Source organism: Indicator indicator, chromosome 22, assembly GCF_027791375.1.
Source record: "Indicator indicator isolate 239-I01 chromosome 22, UM_Iind_1.1, whole genome shotgun sequence".
Lineage (NCBI taxonomy): Eukaryota > Metazoa > Chordata > Aves > Piciformes > Indicatoridae > Indicator > Indicator indicator.
Window position 1 is genome coordinate 6,362,042 of NC_072031.1, and position 26,235 is coordinate 6,388,276.

A 26,235-nucleotide genomic window follows, 5' to 3' on the forward strand; every position below is an offset into this window, starting at 1 on the left:
CTTGAGCAGGGGATGCTCTTCATGTGGGGAAGTCATACCCCAGTTCTACACTTCCATGAGTGTGTAAAAACTCTCCACGTGCTGCCCTGTCTTGGCTGACAGCCTAGAGGCAGCCACAGCTACAGAAGCTGCAGTTGGGCAAGTCAGGTGTGGTGGCCTCTTGGCCAGGGTGTTGTGCATCTGCTGCATGCATCCCTTCAGTCACAGGCTGCCATGCCCTGTAGAGCCTCTCAGCCAGCACTGTGCCCTCCAGGAGGCAGAGGAAGCACAGCCACAAAACAACTACAACTGGGGGCTGTGAACTTAGAGCAGCTGAGTGAGTGATCCCCGAGCAGCCCATGCTGATCAAGGGCGAGACAAATGCAAATGCTGGCAGAGTGAGGAGGGGCAGAGCCAGCAGCAGAGAGGCGTCTCAGCCCAGTGTGGTCCTGGCATAGGAAAATGACAGAAGGCCTCTGACAAGGCATCCTTGCTTCCCACAGATCCCAGTGACATGGGTGGCTGCGCAGAGTGTGCTGGCAAGAATGGCAGTGCCGTGGCAGTGCCTTGCTGATCCTGCGGCACGCTGGCTCAGTCTGCTTGTGTGCTGCTGAACCCAGACCAAAATCCTTGCCAGGGAATCTGTGTCCAGTGGCAGGCTGTAAGGAAGGGGGAGGAAAACCAACATTATGCCCTGACAGTTATGGAAATAAAGGAAGAGTCTGACAGAAGAGGGACTGATTACATGCAGGTTGCCCTTTCCCATCAGCTCGGAAAGCTTACCCTGATCCTTTCTGTTCATACAGCCTTTTGCCATGGGCTAGTGCTACCACAACACAATCAAGGGACACAGGGGAAAGCCAGTTAATGTTATTTCTTGTCATTTCGTTCAGACTAAAGTGCGTCTTGTAGTTTGCAAGGAATTAAAGGCCTGCTTGTTGAGCAACAACAGGCTGAATTGTGGTTGGAGAGAGCTTTTAAAAAACGAGAACATTGACAGCAAGCACTTCTGGATCTGGGCACTCACAATTAGCATGCCAGCTGCTGCAGAGAGAACAAGGGAGCTGTCGTACACTGCCCCAGCAGTACAAGCAGCTGCCTGCTGACTGCAGCCAGAATATTTATCCTGGATAAACCTGATAAAAATAATAACGTGAAAAGGGGGGGAAGTTACATAATTAGGATTCTTGATCTGGCTGTTTTGACAGAAAGTAAGTCTGAGCACAAACATATGGACAGGAAATGTTCTAATGAGAGGACTTGTAAACAGATTTGATTCTGTGCGGTCTGTAACGTGAAGCCTTTGGTGTTTTCTTTTTAATTAGTGCACACCATAGAGAAGCTGCAAGCTTAATGGCAACTCTCAAGATGCTTGTAAAAGTGCAGGTTAAAGTTTGGAACAACACAATTATGTCGGCACAGCTCACAAGCAGCAATTTGTCCAAGCCATGGCTGGACTTCTTACACTCTCTTTGAAAAGGTGGAAAGCATTATCAGCCCAAGGGTGAGAATGCTGAGGGGCAGCAAAAATACTTCCGACTAATCCAGCAGCAAAGATCAGCATTTAAATTGCACACCTGCATTTTAGAAGTAGTAGGAATTTGGCCTTGGCATCTTCAAGGAGACCTGGTTAAAGCAAAGATGATGCAAAGCAAGTTTTGTTTTAATTGCCAGAAGTCAGCCTGTCACATTTGTTAGGGATATGCACAAATGGCATTAAAACCAGCTCCAGCTCTTCACAGAATTTACAATTGTGCAATCCTAACAGTTTAGGAAGATGAGTTTCTTTAGAGATCTTGCAGCTACTTAAACCTGGTCTGGCTACTATTTAGCGTCAGTAATCATGAGTCTTCATGGCCTATGCTATCAGCAAAGCGTGGAACAAGACACTCCCATGAAGAGTTACTGCAACAGAATTCACTAAACAGCAGTGGCCTCAGAACCATCATTTTCCCAAGTGGATAGCAGCATAGCATTTTTGGCCAGGAAGATGTGTGAAACATGACACTTGGTACATGAACTTTAGCTCCACAGGGAGCAAAACAAAGATATAATCCTGCAGGGAAGCAGAATTGCAGCAGTGAGGACTGTGTGATCAAGAGACACTGTTTTCAGGTAAAAGGAGAGGGCACCTGATAGCCCATCCCATCAAGGCCTTGGTATCTGGAATGTCCTTATCTCACTGATAAGAGGTCATGTGTACATTTGTCAGGGCAATGTTGATGACATTTCACCACTCCTGATTTCCTGGTGGGTTTTACTACACATCACTAATGAAATGCTCCCAAAACAATGTGCTTTTTTTTACAGCAGGGCTTTGCTAATGCAGAAGTTCAGAGTTGTTATATGACACACAAACGGGGGGAAAAAAAAATCAAGATGACAGATCTGTGGCAGAGTCCCAATTTAGCCAAGCAGATGCTGCTTTATTTTAAGTAAATGAAGGCATAAAAGTCTGCAATCTCTGCAGTTGGATGCAAAGGCTCCCTCACTTACAACCCCAGGCCTCTGAGGCTGAGACCCCACCCCAGACTCTTTGTTGCACTATCACAAAAGTGAAATGGCTGCAGACTAGTTTTTAAATAAAGTATTCCAGCTCTCCCAAAACCTTCTGATCCTCCTTTGGCAGTGTTCCAAGCTTTGCATATTCGATGAATCATTTCCCTTGAAGTTATTTTTGCTTTCCTTCAGAAGCCTCACTCATCTCTGAAGAGAAAGGAAGGTCAGAGAATCCTCATAGCTTTTAACTAGGTGTTAAAGACACATTTCTCTGTGTCATGAGTGGACAGAACAGGCATATTATCCTCAGATTTTCCAGTCAGCTAAAAGTCAAGGGCCTGCAAGGCTCTGACAGACTTCTACTTGTGTCACCAGTGGGACTGCAGCCATGCAGTACCTTGTGTCTGCCACAAAGGGGAAGACTCCGTTGTAGAAGAACATGATGGTCAGGGCCAGGAGCCAGCAACGAAGGGGAAGATGTACCCTTACTCACCAGGAAACAGCCTTCAGCTTCACACTAATATTATCTTCTGTGAGCTGTTAAAGGTCACAAAAGATTAAGAAGCAGTAGCAGGTAAAAGGGCATTGAAAGGCAGCCCACATTCCCCTAAGTGAAATTTGGCATGTGCTGACTCCTTTAATGCTAATCAGTAAAAAAAAAAACCACAAGCTTTCTTAATTTTCTAAAGGTTTTGGCTGCAAGAGACTATTCTAAGCAGGCTCTAAGAGCCTACTGCAAAACCTTAAATGAAACATTGTGGAAAGATGCAGCATGAACAGGAGTCACAGCAGTGAGACCCAGAAACCAGTAAGATAATGGTTTGATATTAGAAAATATTAGATTTAGTTTGGATGTTAGGAAAAAGTTCTTTACAAAGAGAAGTGGCTGAGGCCCCATCCCTGGAGATATTCAAGGTGAAGCTAGGCCCTGGGTGACCTGATCTAGTTGAGGATGTCCCTGCTCACTGCAGAGGAGTTGGGCTAAATGACCTGTAGAGGTCCCTTCCAAGTCGGGTGATTCTGTGATTACTGTCATGAGAAGGAAGCTGCCTAATAGATTTAAATTCCATTTTAAAAAAAACAACCTATTGCCTGTAATGCTTGTTGTCAGACAGAGGAATGCAAGGAGGAATGGAAGAAAAGGGCTGGCAAAAGACAGTTCAGCGCTGAGCAGATTAGCTATTTTCTACCACAGACCCTGTGATAAAGCAGTTGCAGAGAGAGGCCACCATCTAGTTCTATGCACAAGAGCCTCCTCTGAGCCACCTACAGACAAGAAGTGACTGGCTCAGAAAAGTAAAGCCGTTCAGAGTGCTGACTCAGCTCTCCGGAAGGCTGCAAACGCAGGCTCCCAGAGCAAACGTGCGCCTGGCTGGTGGGTTGCGGCTGCGCTGCCTTCCGCCGTACCTGGAGAACTGCTCCGCAAGGTTTCACCGAGCGCTGCTATCGCCCTCTTCTGGCCAAAACCGGCTGCTGCTACCGCGGGCCTTCAGGCCCGACACGGCAAAGCTGCTGTGCACCGCAGACTGCTGCTTTGCCTTCTTGCTGCAAGCCCAGCTGCTTCATGCCCACTCTATCTAGGAGAGCGACTGCAAGGGCTGAAGCAAAACCAAGCAAATAAGCAAAGTAACAAGATATGACATAACCTTTCCTTCACTCTATATAAATGACAGATATCCCATAGACCTATAGAAGTTGTGGAGGGTCAAGGAGCATCTACTGAGCTATTTTCTTTCTTTTTAGTCCTGTATGCAATGACAAACTGCACCAAATTTAGCCTGGATTTCTCTGTCTCAATGTTATGGTTTAACTGCATTGGGAAAAAAAGCCCACAAAGTTACATGCAAACTACTGAAGCAAAGGACAGGACAGGGCTCTCAGGGAATCTGCCAAGATGGCCCAGAGGAGTAAAATAATCTCTCAAAAGATACCAAACATGCAGTAATGCTAAATAAATGAGACAAATCTTTTCTAGTCTGCTGCCTCCATCATTGCTAGTGGGCAGCGTGGGCACCAATGGGCAGTGCATCTCCTGCCTGTAGAGCACTGGGAACACCCTGCTGGTTCTGAACTCCAGTAGTGGAATGAACACTCGTTTGGATGGAGAGCTGACAGTCACGGAGCAAGACCAAGTTTTAGATTTCCAGTTCTTCAGACAGTAATGAGAACTCAAAACCCTCATGGCTTGCCCTGGTTTTATGCATCTTCTTCGTAGCAAACATGCCAGTAGCAATCCCTCACCAGCTACAGCATAAGGCTCTGGCACATGACTCCTATGCCAACACTGTAAGAAAAGGTTGGAAACTCTACCAGCAGCCAAGGCCACCATTTTGCTGGTTCTGCTTTTTTGTTGCCCACCCTGATGCCAGACGCTGGCACCCACCCCTGGAACCGCTCCTGCAGGATGCTGCGGATGTCTCACAGAGTAGGAATATCCCAGAACCCGAAAACTGAAGAAGCATCAGTGTGTCAGAAATCTGATCACTCACAACACTTATGGGGCAAGAACCAGAGCAATTCAGGCAGAGAAGGAGGAGAGCTCTTATTGTATTGCTGCTTCAAGGAGGGGAATTAATATTTGATAAGAAATATCAATTAGCTGAGATGGAGATGCTGAACGTAACCTATGGAAACTATCCTTGAAGAAAATCTTGCATGTAGGGAATCCATGCTGGCTTTGTAAGTTCTGGAGCACAGCTGTGGGTATCCAGTTGACTGAAGCTTTGGTCTAGGTTCTGCCTTGTTGTTTCCTATTAGGTCACTTGTATTCTTTCAGATTCCACTGACCTTAACTTGAATTTGTCAGTGTTCAGTCATTCTGATTTTTATTTTCATGATTACCTGGTTCCTATACCTGTGCATCCACAAATGGATCATCCTAACATTTGCCTTGACTGCAAAGTTGTTCCAAAACTGCAGACCTTCTGTTACATCATGAAGCTCTCATAAGTCCTGGGTTTAGTCCTTTCTTTAAAAGCTACACAGATAATTGTAGAGAAGCTTTACCGGAAGTTTATTGCAGTAGTGTTAGGTCCTTCTCCCACCCTTGTTCTCATGCCATTTTTTTTTTTTCTGATTTCATAGCTTCAATTTGCTATCTTAAAACAAGCAGCCTCTTCTGGTACATGTTTACTTTTGTTTGTTTCAATTTCTCATTGCCAAGATCTCAGTCTGAGGGACTCCTCAAATATTGTGGATAGTCCTTTGAGTTTATGCTTAACCTAATAAAGCATGTGTCAGTATTTGCATTGTTTCCAAGTGACAAGCTGTTTTGAAAAGAAAAGACAGTGGAGTGTTTGTGATCTCTTCAGTCAAAAAGTCAGGTAGACTATGGCTGTACAACGTGTTCAGGCAGGCAAGTGATTTTGTCAGGGGTTAGACTTCATTTTTTTTTTAATGAATTGTGTGTTTCTTCTGAAAGCAGAGGAAACAGGAGCATTAATTGGCAATCAAGTAACATATTTTGCCACATTCCTCTCATGACTCTGTATTTTCTTATTAACAAGACAATGCCTTCCTTCAGACTTGTGGGGTTCCCAGAGCTTCTGCTGCCAAGCTGATGCTGTGAGAGGCTCCGTCACCAGATGTGTGCTGCTCACCACCGAGGCTAAGGGTGGGGTGAAAATCCCCAGTGCGGGTGAGCAGCAGGGGAGGAGGAGGGTTTACAGCCGCAGGAAGACCCACACTTGACTAACCCTCGGATTGAACAACATCCAGTTTAGATAATGCTTCTTAGGCTTTTGTTAGCTGATGGAGAAAATGAGAGTGTGAATAGAAACAGGTTCTTTTGTGACTTGCAGAACATGTACTTTGAAGGCCTCTCCAGTTTGTAGCTTGTTAACATATCCAGGCCTGGGACAACTTATGTTCCCTGAATCCTTTGGTTTGGGGTCCACATTAGGAAGCGGTTACTCAGGTTTGAATCTCAGTCAGGATGAACCGAACAGACCAGAGCAGAGAGCTGGGCTTGCCCGCTCTTTTCTGTGGGTCTGAGAAGATGGCTCCTGTGGGTCGCAGAGAAGATGGCTCTCCGGCGCGCAGCGTGGTTTGCAGCTGGCCTCCAGATGCTGGATTTCCGCGGTGCTGTCGGTACCGCTGCCGCATGGCGTTCCGCAGGGCCGAGGGACACCGTGAACAGCCTCCGTGCTGGATGGAGCCCTGGGTGCAGCGGGCACCTCAGCGCCATCCCGGCCCTGCCCGCAGGTTCTAGCGGCAGCAGCTGCCTACGGGCGGGTGTGAGCCGCGGTGTACGCGTGAGGAGGGCTCCAGTGGCAAGTGCTGGGGGAGGGGTCTGCGTCTCCCGCGGGAAAGGTGTTGATAGCGGTGAGGGGCGCCCGCGGCGCAGTCAGCCCAAAGCCCTCGCTTTCGTCCCCCGATCGTGCTCCGGTGGCCGTCCGGGCTCCCGGGGCGGTGCTGCCGCGCTCCGCCCCAGCCGGTCCCCGAGGCCAGTGACGCGGCGGGCGGGGCGGAGCAGCGCAGAGCAGAGCCTGGCGGCGGCGAGACCGACACCGACAAGGGGCTTAGCAGCGGCTGTGGAGGAGCGGTGCGGGGCTGTTGGGCCGGCAGGATGCTGGAGATCCAGCTGGACGATGGTGGCGTGGGGGGGTACCCGGGCGACGATTACTGCTCCGGGTCGGTGATGTCGGAGCGGGTCTCGGGCCTCGCCAACAGCATTTACCGCGAGTTCGAGCGGCTGATCCACTGCTATGACGAGGAGGTGGTGAAGGAGCTGATGCCGCTGGTGGTGACGGTGCTGGAGAACCTGGACTCGGTGCTCACTGACAACCAGGAGCACGAGGTGGAGCTGGAGCTGCTGCGGGAGGACAACGAGCAGCTCCTCACGCAGTACGAGCGGGAGAAGGCGCTGCGCAAGCAGGCCGAGGAGGTGAGCGCCGCCGCCCCGCGACCATCTTGGCCGCCCGCCGGGCGGGGGCCCCGCGCCGCTGCTCAGGAGCGGGCAGGGCCGCGGCGGGGGTGCGGTGGGGCGAGGCCGCGGGGGCGGCTCGGGCCTATAGCGGGGCCGCCCGCCCGCAGGCCTCGGCTCCGTCGCTGCCATCGGCCCTTACGGCGGGCCCGGGGCGGGGCGGCGGGGAGCCCCGGGGCAGCGGCCGGCGGTACCTTCTAGAAAGGATGAGCGGGCGGCCGGCCCTGCGAGACTTGTCTGCTCCTGCGGCGGGGACGCGGGGCTGCCGCTGAGCGCCTCCGTGGGATCTTCTCCCGTGGCCCAAGCAGGCCGCGGGCCCGGCGCTTCCTGCAGCATCGCGGCTCCGGGCGAGCAGGTGCCGCTGCAACTGATGCGCTCCGGTGAGGCAGGAGAGGGAAAAAAAAACCCCAAAACCAATATCTGCAGTTCTGTGGATTTGAAGGATTCGCTTTGGACTGCCACCCCCACAGGGAAGACTTGACGTTTGTGCTAATTTGTGGTTTATAAAATACTTGTAAAAATGGATAATTTGCGTGCAGCTGTATAGGTTTTTTTAACGGAAGCATTAAAAGGCCTTTAGTTGTAGCAGTAATTACAGGCAGAGTGTAGCATCCGATTTTTGAAACCCTTTGCCAACACTACACTTTGAACCTGTACTGAAACAGTTTCCCAAGTTAGTATCTGCAGTTTCCTGGAGTATGGATTTGCTCCATGAGAGCCATGTTGGAGCTGCTCAGCTGGGAGGGGGGTGTGGAAGTGGATCGTGGGAAGAGCAAGCTCCTCTAATGGAAAGGAAGGAAAATCCTAGGGTTACAAATACTCAGACACAGACCAAACAAGGAAAGCAACATGCTCTCTCCTTCCTTCCCACTGGGGTCTGCTGCCCACATGCCAAGGTCAGAGCTTAGATTTGTAGAGTTTTTAAGTTTGGCTTTAAAAACTGCCCCTGTTACTACTGAAATGAAGAGCATCTTTTCAGCCATGTGTGAGGGCTGTGAACCGTAAGGTTTGCTCTTTAGCCTTCTGAAGTGATTGTGAACTGGGATAAAGCATTGGTGGTGGAAAGAGTCCATCACCACCACATCATCCTTGTCTCACTACACAATTTCTCAGAAAGCTTTTTTTTTTTTTTTTTCATTTTACCTTTTAGACTAAGAGCAGAAGATGCAAGGTTCAGTAGTGTTACTAGGACTCGAGTTGTGATTTGCTAAGGGGGAATTAATGGAATAGCTTTTGAACTGGAGCACAATGTAGAGCACCATGCAGTGTTTTCACTGATCTGCTCTTGCTGCTTAATAATCACATGCAAGAATCATGCCAACTTGATGAGGAGGACACTTGAGGTCCATTAGCAAAACTGAGAGCCAGTCAGCGAAAGCTTTGGAGTTTTAGTTATGTATTAATGGACTAGTAATCTTTCAAATAATTTTTAAAAATTCTTCTGAATGCATGTAGGGATTGAGAAATGATTCTGAGTACACTAGACTTTGTTTACTAAGTGTTGCACAGAGACATTGTTATGCAGCTTCTGAGAAAGAAAACGTGTGTTATTTGTGAGAGAACGGAATGGGGCTCCAGCTAGGAAACGGACTCAAAACCAGCAATGCACCCCAGGCCAAAGATAACCATTCCAAGAAGAGTTGGATTTGGTCATCTTTACACTGGGGTGCATTTCTGTTCTTGACTTACTAGATAGGAGATGTGTTTTCTGGAAGCAAATGTCACAACTACAGTTGGATTCATGCAGGGAACTTCAGGAACTGTGGCAGGATGCTGTTTGCTGGGTTTTAAAAAGCAGTCACGATGACGATGCTCTGTCATCCTTATGCACAGTCTAAGATAAAGGAGAAGAAAATTTCCTCAAGGGGAAAGAGTGATAAAGAAGGTGATTTTTTTTTTTTTATGAGAACAAATGATGATTCTGCCTCCATATGACCCCTGTTACACGATCATAATATGGGACACACATCTCCTATTTCCTCTGCATGTAACAAAAAGTCTATTATTTATCTGCACCTCTTGCCCGTAGGCTGCTTACTGTGCAGTCCATTACGTATTATGGATGTGAAAATCTTAGCTGTTGCAGAGAATTCTGCTGTCCACCAGATAATTGTAAATGATCAACAAAGTTATTCTACCAGCAGCATGTGGGTTGCTGTTCTGTGGCAGTGTCTGTAGTAAGCAGGGAAGGGCTGACCTGTGTCATGAGCAGTGTTCAGCCTCCTGTGCTACCTCTCAAGTCTTGGGGTGAGATGTTCACTTTTAATTGGGAGGATCACTTTCAACTGGGAGCAGGATTTGACCCCAGTCCTGATTTCTCTCTGTGTCTGGGTACTAGTTAAGCATCACTGAGATCTGAAGTTTTAAGAACAATCCATTCTTCTTTTCCAATATCACACCAAAAGACCCTGTGTTATAATTACTTGATATTAGTAATCGAACCCACAAGTGGGCATTGTCCTTTGGCATAAAAATGTAGCTTTTATTGCCTTGTTAGCAATGCTGCAGAAGCACCAAATCTTGCTGTTTCATCTTTATGCAGAAGTTGTGCCCCAACAGACTCAATAGGTTAAGGCTGTTTCTAACAGCTTACATTTCACTGTGGCTAAATGCCATAAAAGCAAGTTTGCCTTCTCAGTGCTCTGCTGTCTCTTGCTCTAAGATAATTTTATGTATTATCTTTTAAAACAATGTTTGCCAAAAGCAAGTCATTGCTTTCTTGTCTAAACACTTGGGAGGCAGAGTGGCTCCATATTTTTTGCTTGTCCTAAAATAGGGCAGCAGAGGCACCGAGGCAAGTGGATTGAAAATAGAAATTCCTTGAAATGAGGCAGTGCTGTCAGTCTCTGTGATTACAGGGCTTAGTGCACAATGTTTGAGTTTTCCATGACGTCCAAGCTACTGAGGATGCAGAGTTGCACCAGATTTTTGGTGGGTTTGTTTTCCTCTATCTGTTTTGTATTCTCCATGAACGTAGGTAATTACTTTTCTCATGCTACAGTGTTTCACAGGACCACAACATTGTTTAGTTTGGTGGTGACCTCTTGCTCAAGCAGGGTCAGCAGGTTGTCAAGGACCATGTCTGATCAGAGTTAGAGCACATCCACAGTTGGAAACTCTACAATCTCTCTGGGCAACCTGTCCCAGTGTTTGACCACTCTCACAGTAAAAAAAAAAAAAAAAAAAAGTGCTTCCTTGTGTTCAGCTGGAATTTGGTGTGGTTTAATTTGTGCCCATTGCCTCGTGTCCAGAGAAGAGTCTGGCTCTCATCCTCACTGACTTGCAGCATGGACTTAAACACACAGGTAAGGTCTCCATGAGCCATCCAGGCTGAACATCTCTCTCAGCCTCTCCTGTGAAAGGTGCTCCAGTTCATTTACTATCCTTGTGGCCCTGCTGTCTGTAATGCTGAATACTAACAGGCTTTTGAACCCCTCACCCCTTCTCCTTTTGTAGAAGGATACTTCAAATATTGCCCCTCCCTCATACACATCCCCTTTTAAAGAAGGTGGTGAGGTGTGATGCTCTGTCCTCCAGCCTCTGATGTTCCTCACTGGGAGCACTTTCCCCCTTTCCATACCGTTTTTCCTTGTGTTTACTTTCTCTGTGAAATGAACCCCAGCTAGGGAGGGGACTCTCAGTTTCCCCACCCTGAAACCTGACCTCGCAGTGAGCTGATTAGTGGGAGTTTCTGCAGCTTGAGAGTGACCTCATAGCATGGAGAGAGAAAGGCACTTGGGAATAGCAGACAGCAGATAAAGGCAGCTTTTGCTCGTTGTGTGGATCCTCTCTACTACATGCAGTTGAAAATAACTGGCAAGCATGAAATACAGGCTTGCTGCACGACCATCTATCTACAGGATCTGCCTCTGTATTCCTCACGCTCCATCCATTCCAGGATGGCACTGTCCTGGCACATTCCTGTGGGCACTGTCAGCTTTCACCAACAGAATGAGCAGCAGAATCTGTGTTATTGTTAGAGGTTTCTTCAGCTTACTCTGGCTCCTCTTTTGTAATTGTCCTGGAGAAACATTTTCTAGAAGAGTGCTGTGGTATTTGTAATGATCTTTTCTAGGGGACATGCAAATGTGAGATTTCATATTTTGATACTTTCCTCCTTACTTGTTGGAAGGCTCCAAAACAGATCCATTTAATTGGTCAGAAGGAAAAAGCAAAACAAAGTGTCTGGAAAGTGTCCTATGGTGTCTTGGGTGAGGCAGGCTATAAATCATGAGGATAATATTTTTCATCCTGTGTCTTTTGTCAGTGATATCACTTGAACATGGTTCAGAATTGATCATAATAGTGCAGGTTGTGTTTAAAACTCAGCCACATATATTGAAAAAGCAAGCAGCTATTCTTCTGGAGATCCCTGTGTTTCAAAATCATATGCAAGTAGACAACATTAGTTATAACAACTAATTTTCTCCTCTCTCTCTTAAATGGTGGAATATACTTACCAGTAGTGACAGCCTCATTGCTGCTCTGGCCTGTGAGCACCATGTCTATCAGATGAAGGGTGGTAGTCTGTAGAGTCTGAGTGTGCCTTTCCTTACAAAAAATATGGCAGTAAAACGAAATAGGATCGCAGGCTAAAGATTTAACATCCCCTTGCATGTCTCCTGACACAGGACCAGGATTGTGTTAGTGCAGACAACAGTGACAGGGAGAACTCTTTCCTCCCCTGGAGATGAACTAGGGCCATTTGCTGGGAAATAATTGAATGATGCCTTTTCTCTGCTCAGATGTGAAGGTCAAAGAGGTGCCTCTGCAAAGTGGAAGGAGGGTGTGCTGCAGTTCTAGGTTGATTCCTGTCCTTCCTCTACCACCAGGGAAGAGAGTGTCTGCAGAGGTTTCAGAGCAGCAGCACCACTCCTCTCTCCAGATTTTCAGTATCATGTGTCTTGCTCTTTTCTCTTTGCTCCTTTGGTGAGCACTCCAGCAGCAGTAAGGCGAGTTGGCATGTGGCAGGGTACGGATCAGAGCGGCAGTGGGGAGGGAAACCCAGGCTGGCAGCAGTGCAGCATCCTGAAAGATGCAGAATCTGCTGGTCTGGTCCTGGGACCTCCCACAGGATCCACCTTGGTGACACTAGTCAGTGCCCCTTTGAGATGCAGGCAAGAGGGGGATCCTTCTCCTGGTCTGGTGGAGCAGTGCCAAAAGCAAGCTAAGAGCTAAAAGGCAAGATGTGATGCTTTGGTATTAGGCAAGGGGAAAAGTGATCTTGGAAATGCAGAAGCAGCTTGTCCTACTCTCTGCTTTTGTGATCTCCTACCCATAAAAAGTGTGTGCAGAATGCCTTTTTTTAATGTAAGAATGATAGATTTTTGTTTTAGCATATTAGAGATGATGTTAGAGGACAAACAGTTGTTGGAAAGCCACCTGCTAAAAATGCTTGATTAGTTATTCTCATTCTGATAAATGGTGTTAAACCCACACTGATTAGGTGAAATCAATTTGGAGATTCTCAGTTTACCAGTTTAATTAATTTAAAGGAAGCTAACAACATTGATTTGTGACAGGCAATGGAAACTGACCATGTGAGATGCATTTCTAAATCACTTTATGAGGAATCATGCTTTCCAAACATAATGCACATCAGTCCTTGCCATCTGGTAACCTTACTTTATTCTCACTAATCTTGGAGGAAAAAAATGTATGTCCAGACACAGATCCTTCATCCAAATCCTCTTTATGTCACTCAGGCTTATGGAACTTACTGATATGCATAAATATCAGTCTGTGTCAGTAAAAACTGCCTTTAAAGTAAAATTAATCTCTGTGAGCTGTTACTTTATTTAAAGAGCAATTCAAGTTAGTATTCTGGGTGTTAGGTGATGATTGCTGATAATCTGAGGTGATGGCTGGATTTCCCCTCAACAGGGTTACCTGCATAAGTGAAATTGTAATCTCCAAATGGGCTCTGATGACAACCTTTTTTTTTTCCTCTCTTGATGGAATGAAGTAGGATGCTTTATGGTCACTTTCTGTTCAAGGACATTGTTGGGACATGGTAGGCATGTGAAGGCAGAACTTAGCAGTGGGGTTTCCCAGGTAGACTTGTAAGAGAAGAGCCAAAGTCTGGGAAGATTCAGACTTCCAACCATTGCAAATGAATTTGAATGACTGTAATGGCTGAAGTTTCAAGGAAAATCCCTCACCAGCCTTCCCTTTTCTGAGAATGATTCAGCCTTTCATCTAGCAGAGGCACCCTGGCACCTTCGTTCCTTTTTCATGGTGAGGAGGATGAAGATGCACACATCTCCATCATCATCCGTTGTCATGCTGCCTTCAGCAAGTTGTAGCAGTTTAGATCCCTTCATGCTGCTGAGGAGGAAGTGTGGGATGCCCCAGGCTGCTCTGTCCCTGTCCTTATCCCCTCTTGCATAGTCTTCCTCCGTAGTCCTGGAGCTCACATGAGTAATGCTTGTTGGAAGGTGGCTGCTTTGTGTTGATTTCAGGTGGTGATGCGATGTCTGAGCAGCCAGCTGGACCTTCTCCTGCCTTTCCCAGCAGGAACCTGCTTGGCATTTCCAGGAGACTGCCCCACAGGACTCAAGTATTTGGATTGTGTGTGTGAGCCTTATAGGCTCAGCCTGTGTCCTGCTTCTTGTGCCCAGCCCCGGGTTACTGCTGTGCCAGGCCCAGCAGGCTTTGTGGTGTGGCCACCTCACCGCTCTGCTTCCCCAGGAAGTGATTTCAGTTTGAGGCCAGTCTTTCAAATAGGTAGGCCATCAGTCTGAGGTTGCATGTGGATGTCAGGAAGGCTGACAGCTGCTTTACATGTCTGGAAATACCGTTCATGGGTCACAGCAAATGCTGCAACTCCTCTGTGTTGTGCAGTGGAGGTGGGCAGCCTTCAAATCTGATGCTTCAGCTGTGGTATTCTGTTTGTCTGCATGTGATGGTTTGAAACTGTCTTTTTAATTTTTCCTTGCAAAGTTCAGAACAGAGAAAGTGAAAGAATGTAAATAAGTCACTATTGGGTGTAAGAAAGCAAAATAACGATTGTTCTAAACACTTCCATTGGATAGATAGAAATGTTTAAGAACTATTACCCAAAACAAAGTAGGCACTCTGCACATTCTGCGTTCGGCAGTGGGGGCAGTTGCTGGGCTGTCTGGCTGCTGTTTTCTTCTTCTCTTCTGGCTGAAGATAACACACACTGACCTTGGCAGCTAAGTTAACAACTTTCTGCTTAACTAACTCTGCTTCTCTGTCCAGGGGAGTCTGGGGGGAAGCTCCTGGGAGAGAGAGAGGCCACTTTGGGAGGGTCCCGTTGGGGGGAAGCAAAGGGAGATCGGTTGTGCTTTTTCTGTTGATTGTATATATTTGTGAATGTTGTGAATTTTGTATATTTGTACATATTCATTGCATTTCATCGTAGACTGTAGACTCTGCTTGTAAATACAGCCTTCATTTGCTTCCAGACTGAGCTAGCCTGGTTATTGTCGGTGGGGGGGGAATTTCAGCTCACACCGACACACTGCAGTACACTTTGCAGTCAGCTGGGCTGCAAGGTGTCCAGAGTGATAATCCTTGAAGCTGGATCTTGTTTTGCAGGACAGATTACTTTAATTCAGGTGTCAGTGAGAAGTACTGAACTTTTTGCTCCTGAGCTGGTGGGTGTCTGCCTTCTCTCCCAGCACCCTGAATTGAAGGGGCCTGTTCAAAGCAAGAGCAATGCTTATCTGGGTCTGACTGGAACAGTTTCAGGCTCTTATTTTTCTTTTCTGTTCTACCTGGGACTTGGCCATCCTGCTCTCAGCCACTCTGCTTTGTGGCATGGATGTTAGCTGCCTCTCTGTGCTCAGCCCTGTGGAGAGGGTAAACAGTGTGGCAGCATCAAAACAGGCTTGCCTGCTCTTCCATCAGCAGCCTTCTGTGGAAAGGTTTTCTGTCAGACACAGTCTGGGTTTCTCCCAAAAGAAAATTGTACAAAGTAGTTGTAAATCCTAATTTAAACCAGAAAAATTAATCCTTTTGATCTGGTAATGAGTGGATATTTTCAAGGTGTATGGCCTAGAGGCACATCAGCTTTTTGCCCTCGTTTTCAGAGCACATCTGAAATATTTGATCCTGGGATTCTGTGCTTGAAAGGGCTTATCTGCACCACATTTATGAACAGCACATTGGGAAGAAGTATATACAAGGTGATGCAGCACCCATATAGAGGAGTACCTTCTCCTTCCCACTTCACCAATCCAAGTAGATGTTTGCACAGAACTGCCTAGATTGGAAGAGAGCTTTGAGATCATTGAGTCCAACTGGCTGGATTGGTTGAGCTAACCCAGAATCCTCTCTATTTTTATGTAGTTGTTAATCACTGTAGAATACATTGTGTCTTGCAGAAAGTGGGACGCTAGGACCTGTTTACAGAACACAGCAATTTGTCCCAGCAAAGGGAGATGGGTGGTAAGGCCAGAGGTGTGCAGATGCAGACTGTCTGCATGCACAGGACTAAAAGAGGATGAAAATTGCTGCTTAACTACCTGGCACAACTCCTATGCTGAGCTCTGGCTCTCTTTGCTGTAGAGCTGCAGTTGAGAAGGCAGGGGTCAATTTTCAGGAGAGACCTCTCTAGGCTGAAGAGTGGGCAGGCAGAGCTGGTGGTATTCATTGTAGATCTGCCTGTGCTGGTAAAATCAAGAGGAAGCTGCTGCTGTCAGCATTTAATTTGGTGCATATGTTCTCCAGTGTGACTTAAGGGAACTGTATAGATTGGTTTTGAGAGCTAAAATCAGAGTAAGTGGTTTCAGAGCTAAGAGATTTTGCAAGTAACTGATACATTAAGTAGCATTTTTCTTACTAAATCTTAAGCAGTTCTGTATTGCATGGTGATGATGGCATTAACTGACTGTCTTGGTCTGGATCTGTCTTCCCATTCCGCTGCATTTCTTGTTGCTAAGTTTCAGTATTCTCCCCAGAAGCTCATGGAATGGATTTTAATTTTTTTTTTTGTGAAATATCCACTGATTTGTATTGGATATAATGGAGTATTTCTGATCATAGAATCATTAAAGTTGGAAAAGACCTCTAAGATCACCAGGTCCAACCCTCAACCCAGCACTGCCATGCCCACTAAACCATGTCACAAGGTGCCCTGTCTACATGTTTTTTGAACACCTCCAGAGATGGTGACTCCACCACCTTCCTGAGCAGCCTGTTTCAATGCCTGACCACAGTTACAGCAAAGAATTTTTTCCTGATATCCAGCCTCAGCCTCCCCTGGCACAAATAGAGGCCATTTCCGCTTACTGAACCTAGTACTCCAGGTGTGGCCTCACCAGTGCCCAGTACAGGGGGCAATCACTGCCCTGCTCCTGCTGGCCACACTGTTGCTGATCCAGGTCAGGATGCTGGTGGCCTTCTTGGCCACCTGGGCTCATGCTGGCTCAGGTTCAGCTGCTGTCTTCCAGCACCCCTGGGTCTTTCTCTACTGAGCAATTTCCAGTCACTCTGCCCCAAACCTGAATTGTTCATGGGGTTGATGTGACCCAAGATGCAAGATCCATCCCTTGGCCTTGTTAAACCTTATACAATTGACCTCAGGCCATCCATCCAGCCTGGCCAAAATCATCTACAGAGCTCTTCTATCTCCAGATAGAACACTCCTGTCCAATTTGGTGTTATCTGCAAACTTACTGAGGGTGCACTCAGTTCCCTCACCCAGGTCACTGATAAAAGATATTAAACAAGGCTGGTCCCAGTACTGAGCCCTGGGGAACAGCACCAACTGGATTTCACTCTGTCTGCCTCAACTCTCTGGGCTTGGCTGTCCAGCCAGGTTTTTTTTGCTCGACATGATCTAGGTTTAACCTTCCAAAATCTAGTTATAAAGCTCATCTGAAGCTCAACTGGAAGTTAGCCTTTCCTCCAATTAAAGGGTTAAATTCCAAGCCCCTGCTGTGGAAGCAGAATTGTACTGTTATGTAAGATCTGATGTCAGCAGACTCTCTCTGCTGAGTATTTCAGAAAAGAATTGCTAGACTGGGGAAAGTTCTGTACAGCTTCAGAGGCACCTCAGGATTGCTTCCTGTGAAGATCTGAGGAGCTACTAATACTTTTTCTTTACCCTTTGGATTGTGGAGGTGCAGTGCAGTAAGACACAATCTGCTAGAAATATCCTTTCCTTTAAAATGGAGAGGTTCATGCAATGAGGATAACAAAAAGTATTGAGAGAAATCCAGAAGGATGCCAATGGCAGCTGGCCTCTTCACTTTGGCCTAATGCTTTACAGACTCTTACTGGACAAGATTTTTTTCATCTTGAGTGTTACAACTACATGAAGAGCGTGTGGCTTGGTAGCTTTGCACACACAAAGCTTTTCTTGGATGTACTAGCTTGGATTTGGTATCAGTTTTATCTTTAGTACACCAGAGCAGCTGAAAATAAGCTCCAGTAGCTGATTTTAATTATTTAAATAGAGATTTCCCACTCTAAAGGATCTATTTTATTTTGTTAATCACCTTGTGCTTTTCTGTAGTCTTTTAAAGACAAGTTGCTTGTCACTGGTTTGAGCCAATTTGACTCTGTGTATATATGAAAGAAGGGGAGTATTGACACACGTGCTTAAGGAATGATATTAGTTGTACCTTTCACTGTGTCTTCATTTTATTAGAGAATGGTGAAAGATTTTGTTGGAGAAATAATACTTCTTCCGTCATGGTTTGGCCATGTTACTCTTCAGCAGATACTGCCATACTTCCATGCTCAATGTCAGAGCATTTATGTTTATATTTAAACTAAAAGGATGTTTTTTATCCACTGCTTTGTATATACCTTGCAGCAGGTACCCCAGCAATCTTCTCTGCTTGCTAGGACCAAAGTGCTTCTAAGGGGCTTCTCAGGGTGGTGCCTTGGTGAAGTCCTGTGGCACCTCGGTCTCTGCACGGGGGAGATGGGGCTTGTGGTGGCCCAGTGCTGTGCAGGGGTTCTGGTTTCACTGCTTGCCACCTCTGTGGAGGACCCAGGCCAGCAGAACACTTGCCCCGTGTTCAGCTTCAGAGCCATCACAGGCAGCAGCGACTGCCATGTTGATCATGGCCATGGTGTTGAGGTTGTCCATCTGGTAATGGTCATCAGCTTCCTTCCTTCTTTGGTGGCTTCAGTGGGGCCTGTGCCTCTATTTAAGGTGCCATGGGTGCACAGGCAGTGGACCTTGCCCTTCCCACCAGCCTGCAACCTGTTCTGCTGCAGCCTCGGTGGCTGCTTGGCTGTTGCCTTGCACTGGGGTATTGGCAAATCTTCTGCTCACGTTGATAGTTTTTCAAATTGGTAAAATAATGGTTTTAAAACCCTTTCAAGATAGTTATGTGGTTTAATACAGTTTTTCATCACAGCCCCCTTTTGTAGCAGCATTGCATGCATTTTTGTAATTCCAGTCACTTGAAACACTGCTTACATTGTACCAGCTCCACCTTGGGCTCACCTCCTTGGTTTCTTTCCTTTTTGGTCCTTCAGCTTTTGTGGTGTGTAGCCTGACTTGGATTGAAATTGCCACATAGTTTGCACCATAATTCCAGATACAGAAACATACAGGTATATTTAAGTCCTCACAACGGAAGGAAAGTTTACAGTGCTAGCCTGCATATTTTTTGTCCTCCTTTTTAAAATGTTCATTCCTTTAATATTTGTTTCAGTCTCCATTGTTATTCATGCTCTTGTTTCTTTTCAGCATTGCAAAACAGTGCATCAGTCTTTTTTGTCTCCTGAATGGACACTGGTGCTAAGCTATGCAGGAAGTAGATCCATGACTTCAATGATGCAGTGTCCTACCTGAAAAAAATTAGAAGAGAACTAAAAACAGGGAAGGGAGAGTTTGGACGGTGGTTAATGGGTGTTCTCCACTTGAACATGTGCACTCTTGAAATAAGGAAAGTTACCTTAAGTTAGTATTTAGTGTGTGATTTTGCTGAGGATGCCCAAGTGTCCACCTTTCACAGTACAGGCTGCTGTGGAAGGACTGTGTGAAGCAGGAGGTCTGTGCACATCACAATGTGATGGGTGTCCAGCACCCACTTAGCCTGCTGTCTGTTACTGCCAGTTCATACTCACACACGTATGAGGGGCTGCTAGTATCAGCTGTGTATGTGACTGCAGGGTGTGTAGTTACAGCACTGGGGCCTCTCTTGGTTGAAGCTGAGTTACTCCAGACTTGATCCCTCCAGACTTCTTACCACATGGTAATTTTTGCACCAAATCTGTAACCACTTTGTCTCTAGTGTTCTTAGAAAGACACCCACCCTTAATTAGAAACTTAGGACAATAGCTGTGGAAGGGACTTTCTGAGTCAGCATGCCCTGTCCCTTGGTACTGCAGGCAATTGAGTTATGTAATCCAGTTCATAAATGTATCAAGCTTCATCTGAAAACCATTAGTTATGTCTCCTGCTTCTGTTCTTACCTTCTTCAGGATTGCAGTGGAGTTGTTCTTTTTTATTCATGACCTGGTTTTACTGGTTTGTTCTTGTGCCAGAATTGTCCTTTACTTCAACCGGGTTTTCACTCTATCAAATATTTATGGCTTTTCTCTCTTAGTGGGAACTGGGCCTGTCCTAACTTGGTTTACATTTCCTAGATGTTGGAGCCAGACTCCCTGTTTCCTTGCTGGAAAAGGCAGGTGAGCTGGCCTGTGCCTTGCATCCTGCTGGCATGGAGGTGCCTGTGTGTCACCTGGCCAGCCTAGTGTTTTTCACAGCTTCGCTCATCCTCCTTTTCCGTGAGTAATGTGTAGCCACATCTGGCACTTAGGTTGATCTTCCCTGAGAGTCATTCTTCTGATTGTCATAGTGAAAAGATTTAACAATCTGCTCCTGAAGCTCTGGCATTGTCAGTATCTGGCTGTGGCCATTGCTGTACAGGATTTGTAATAAGGAAGTGTGACGTGCTCACCTGAGTGTCAGATACTTCCTGGTAGACATCTGCTTTGGAACAGAGTAATCTTCCTGAAGTTGCTGTTGAGTGAAATGACTCCTGTCTTCACCTTGGGTGGTGTGCAAAACTCAGCAGCAGCAGGCCTGATAATAGGACTGGAAACTTGATTTTGAGCAGGCTGGGTTTGACTAGCCAGGAGTTGGCCTCTTTCTTTGTTGTGGCTTTCTAAGGCAAAATGCTGTCAACACAGCTCCCTGAACTGCCAGCCTAATTAGGTGCTGTCTAGAAGCTGTGAGGAGGACTACAGAGGCAGCATTGCCTTGTCTGTGGGTTCCCTGCAGGCGAGGTGACCTCCTCTGGGACACTGCAGGCAGCAAGAGCCCTTCCCCAGTGCACCAGCAGAGCTGTTCAGTGGTGGCTGGCTGTGTGCATTCCTTGCTGCGCCCCGGTGCTGCTCCTGCACTCAGCCATCTCCTGCAGCCCAGAAAGGGTGCTGAGGCTGAAGCCCTGACGCTTTGCTTGGTGTGCAGTGCCATGGCACACACCAACAGCCACCATAGATCAAGGCTGTGTGTATATGTGCATCTCTGGCTCTCTGCTTGATCTGTCACTGGTATGATGTGATGATTTCTGATTATAGGCTATTTTTAGTTGTTTTCTTCCTTTGCAGAAGGCAATGAAGCAGGAAGCCAAGCGATGTGCATCGTCCTACTGTTTTTCAGAGGAGTACTTATTCTTTTGCCTTAAGATTATTTTATGCCAGGTCTTTTCCCTGTAAAGTCTAGTGTTTAAGCCATTGCTTGGCACAATCCTGGGTTGTTACAGACTAGTTATCCTGCTTGAAATCTGGGGAGAGAGGCTAGTAGAAGAAAATCCATATAAGTAATTTTTATACATAGCAGTTTCATACTCCGGTTTTCTTAGCAGCTTTTAGTGGCTAGTAAGGCTCTTCCTCTGATGCTTTATGAAATGTCTGCTGCTGGCTTATTGGAAAAAAAAAAAGCCTCCTGAATGCCCTGGTGAGAGCTCACTTTCAGTATTGAGGGCTGAGTGGCAATGACAGCGTGTGCTAAACCATCTCCTCAGGCAGGAGGATGCTTTTCTGGGGACAGCCCTGGCAGTGAGACCTCTCCTCCTCATCCCGCTGGTCTGGCTGTTCACTCCTCTCTGGATTTGGGACTTTTCCTTCTTTCAGCCCTTCAGACCTTGTGATGCACAAGGAGAACCTCAGGTGAGATGGCTTCTGATAGAGGAGCAGCTAAAAGGTGCTTCAGAGAGTGCTTGGGTCCCTCTGCATAAATGTTGTTTGATCTCTTCAGCAGCCAGGAGAGGATATGCTGGGGTCCATTTGTCTGGAATGCTGTTCTGCCCTGAGAGTACTTAGGCTAATATGAATTTTTAATGTTGTCTTCATGTCCCTTTCTTCTCTAAATGGTCAATTGATTTCTGGTTTTCTGATTCTTTGATTACTTTTAGGTTGTAGAATAGACAGGACTGAGTAAGAAGACTGAGCCATATTTGTAGAAGACTTAACCTTCCAAAATCAATTTCCTCTGAATTAAACCAAAACAGTAGCAGCAAATCCAGGAATCCTATTAAACATGTCCTACATAGTGGGAATAAAATTGCACCTGTACCTTCTATTTCTTCCTGATTAACAAAGTGTGAATGTTTTCCTTCAAGTCCATTCATTTTTACTGTTGGTAAAAAGCCTCATTGCTGCCAGGCCCGGGTGGCATGCTCACGAATGGAACACTAGGAGCAGGAAGGCATCTTGAGTCAAGAGGGGTAGTGAAGGCTGAGCCAGCTCGATGTGATGGGGCTTTAGCCCATGGCTGTAATAAAGAGTTTGTCAGCTGAGCTTTAGCACGGGCTGATTCCAGCAAAACCCTGTGAAGAAGTGGAGAATACAGCAGGAAAACAGTTCTGTTGTTGGCACAGCTGTGATCAGTCCTCCAAACTACTGCCCCTCTAGTTGTGTAGCTGTTTCAGGGTTTTTTTTTTCCCATTTTTACTCTGAAATGATACTGTTATTCTGGAAAATGTTTCAAGAATAAATCTGAAAATTACCAAACCTTTATAAATCTCTCAAAAGTCATTAAAACATGTTGATGGATGTCTGTTGAGTGACTAAGGGATTTCAGTGTTTAATTGACATCTCAGAGAAAAAAAAAAGTGTACTTAAGAGTCTAAAACTTTGTATGGTCTTAAAATGTAATTAATAAGTAAATGTTTAGCCTCCCAGATGACTTCTTTATAGTGGAAGAAGGATGTTTGTATTTCTAATATTTCTAGAAAATGCTTCTGGAAAACAAGGAGGGGGGGAAATTGTCTTGTTGCAGTAAATTCAGGCAGGAAGGAAAAGGAAGTTAAAAGCCCAGTTAAAGATTAAAGGCACTGCAGAACACTTAGTGCAGGAAAACAAGAGGTAGCTGAAATGCATTTGATTGTTTCTATAAATACAGGTCTGTAGAAATGAAATGTGACTCTCTTGTTCAGATGGATTTACTGGACAGTTCTAAAAGTCTGTTGGAACAGTAAATGATGCAGCTCAGTCGTAGCCAGAGAGAAGCTCCAGTTCCCAAAAACAGTGATGGCTCCAGTGTCACTGCTAATTATTCCAGTCCAAGTAATAAGAGATGTGCACAGGGCCACTCCTGGGAATGCAGTCAAGTGCTGTGTCTGTTGTTTCATGAGCAGAATTTAGCACAATAATCTTACTGTGCACTGCAGTGCATTTGCCTCCCTGGGAATCTTAGCCAAAAAGGATTTACACCAGAGTCTGTTTCTTTTAGAGTACATTGAGGCTTTACTGCTTAAATTAAAATTGCCATGTCCTCTTGATCAGCATTATTTGCAGAGAGCAGCCCTTTCCCCCCTGCAGAGTAGAGAGGAGGGTGAGAGAAAGATTTTTTACCCAGTATTTATACTTGGAGCAGGAGAGGATTTCAGCCAGCTGATGTGCACATGAATCTCTGAAAGCTTGACCTGAGGAGCATTTTGCAAACAGAGAGAAGAGACAGGGCCAGGAGCAGAGCACCCTGGTGAGCTTATTGTAGCCCCATTCTCTCCTGGGGGTCTTGTTCTATAAATGTCTTAAAGTCAGATTAAAGCCATCTTGGCTTTATTTCCTACTCTCTTTACAAGTATCTAAGGCCAGGCTGTTCTCAGTGGTGCCCAGTGACAGGATAAGAGATAATGGGCATAAATTGAACATAGGAAGTTCCATCTAAACATGAGGAGGAACTTCTGTACTTTGAGGGTGACAGAGCCCTGGAGCAGGCTGCCCAGAGAGGCTGTGGACTCTTTCTCTGGAGACCTGCCTGGGCCCTTCCTATGTGACCTGCTCTAGGTGACCCTGCTTTGGAGGGTAGGACCTGATGATCTCCAGAGGCCCCTTCCAACCCCTACCATTCTGTGATTCTGTAGGGCAAACACCTTTTACACTTATTTATCATCTGTGCTTCTTTCTCTGCTTTGTCCCTATTCAGAAGTTTATAGAGTTTGAAGATGCACTGGAGCAGGAGAAGAAAGAACTACAAATCCAAGTGGAACACCTTGAATTTCAGACTCGACAGCTGGAGCTGAAGACTAAAAACTATGCAGATCAGAGTAAGCAAAACTACACCAGACAAGATTATACACTTTGCTTTCCTCACACATACTGCAACTTCAAAATTACTTTTCATAGTTTTTGTTTGGTTTAATATAATTTATGCAAATTTCATATAAAATTCTGATCCTGCTAAAGGATTTAGTAGAGGCTTTGTTACTTCTCATGTGGGGCATGCTCAGTTTCTCCAGATGCAAGATCTGGGCCATTGGTAAAGGTTTGGAATCTCGTTTCCCATTTCTTCTTGTCCCCATTTTTTTTTTTGTCACAGAATCACATTTCTTTGTTTCCTTGTTTATTTTTACAAATGCTTCCTTAACACCTTTTGTTCAGTGCTGCTGCTCTTCAGATAGCCAGAGACACCCATCCCAGAGGATAATTTAAATTGTTGTCAAACTAGGACACTTATGAGGCACAGGACACTGCTGAAGAACTCTGCTTCTGTGCTGTTTGGTCTGCTTGTTTTGGGAATGTGCAGGTATCCATGAAGTGAGTTTGTAAGGAAGACCACATCCCACAGAGTGCAGTACTCTGTTTCTGTTTGTTTGTTTAGTGGGTGCAAAGTGATTGCTAGCAAAACAGGCTTTTTGAGCCTTTGAGTTTCTTTTGAACACCTGGTGTGTGTTAGATGGTGATTGGAATCTTCTTTTGGTAGTTTCACGACTGGAGGAACGTGAATCAGAAATGAAGAAGGAGTACAATGCTCTCCATCAGCGTCACACAGAGGTAGGATGTCACCTCATTATTTCTAAATAAATAAACACAGTCTCTATGTAAAGTCACATCAAAGAGTTCAGCTTTACACTACTAGTGATCACTAGAGCTTCTGAGCTTTGGGAACAGCAGAAATATCTGAAGGGAAGGTCTAAAACAGGTGGATCCATGTCCTTTTCCATGGTGTCTTGTGACCAGACCAGAGACAACTGCCACAGACTGAACACAGAATGCTCCCTCTGAAGAGGACTAAAGACTTTACTGTAAGGGTGATAAGCACTGACACAGATTGCCCAGAGATGTGGTGGAGTCTCCCATCTATGGAGCCATTCAGAAGCCACCTGGACACAGTCCTGGGAAACCGACAGGTCTTCTGTGTGAGCAGGGATGTTAGACCTGCTGGACCCCAGGAGGTTCCTTCCAGCCTCAGCTGTTCTGTGATTCTGTCAATATCATCCCACTACCTTATTTCCTGCTGCCAATGAGCCTCCAGGAGATACCTTATATTATTTTCAGATGTGCTCTTTCATGGCTCTTCTGTGACAAGATTAAGTCATTTTCAACACAATTTGGTGTCAGATTTTCTGTCAGATTAATCCATTCACTTACCTCATCAGTGTAGAAGACAAGAACAAAGACAAGGTGATGTGCAAAAAAAGAAAGGGAGTTGGAAATAGACACTGGAAAACACCAAACAAAAGCAGAAGATGAGTCTTCTCTGTTCGGCTCATGGATTTTTCTCTCCTCGCAGATGATCCAGACCTATGTGGAACACATTGAGCGATCCAAGATGCAGCAAGTTGGGGGAAATAATCAAACTGAGGGTAGTCTACCTGGGAGAAGGTAGGACCATAACCTCTCCATGTCATGTACGCCATCCAGGAGCTTACAAAGTGGGAGAGCATATTTGAGAGAGAGATCCTGTGGGCACAGATTGTAGCTGAAGCTGTTTGTGAGGAGTTGTGTTTGAGTTGTGGGTACTGAGGCTTGGTGGTGAGGAGCTTTATGTGTTCTGGTACAAAGCTTAGGCTTTGTCACACTGCTGTTGATGGGTGGCCTCTGGAAAAATAATGTTTGTGTTGTCAGGTGGCATGTAAAAGGTTTGTCTATAAAATGGCTGAAGGTATTGAATATGTGTGTGTCTGTGTCTCTCTCTGTGTGTGGTAGCCAGCAAAATTGTAGCAATTAATCACATTAGCTGTTACAGGATTTTTTCCCCTGTTCCCTCAGGGGAAGCTCACTTTATGCCAGTCCCCCAGTACATCCACCTATGCTCAAGAAGTTGATTTCCTGCCCTTTCCCCCCCATTTTAAGAACACCAAACCAGTAAGAACCAGCCTTTGCTTAAAGAAGGCAGGGGTAGGAAGGAATCTCAGATTAGAGAAGAACCAGGCTTTTGTTCTTTTAGAACAAATGTAAAGCACTGAAGTTGCAGTTACATTGCTAGCAGTACAGATCCATCTAATTTTAAGTGGTGTGTGAAGGCACCAAACACTTTCTGATGATACTCTAGAGTAGTAACATTGCCCCAGGGGTGCAAAGTAGAAGTTATGTTCGATAAATAGTGGTTAGAGAAGTGGTAGATCACATAACACATGATCTACTCTGATTGAGCATCATTTATTGTGCTG

The 26,235-nt window shown here is 45.8% G+C and overlaps 1 protein-coding gene across 1 annotated transcript in view; it reads left to right on the top strand.

Moving 5' to 3' along the window:
* The first annotated feature begins 7,045 nt into the window (after positions 1-7,045).
* Positions 7,046-26,235, top strand: part of MAPK8IP3 (mitogen-activated protein kinase 8 interacting protein 3) — a 62,682-nt gene continuing 43,492 nt past the window's right edge. Inside the window, 4 exon segments of the mRNA XM_054391237.1 lie at positions 7,046-7,363; positions 23,769-23,889; positions 24,546-24,616; positions 25,356-25,447. Of these exon segments, the coding sequence (XP_054247212.1) occupies positions 7,046-7,363; positions 23,769-23,889; positions 24,546-24,616; positions 25,356-25,447 (602 nt within the window).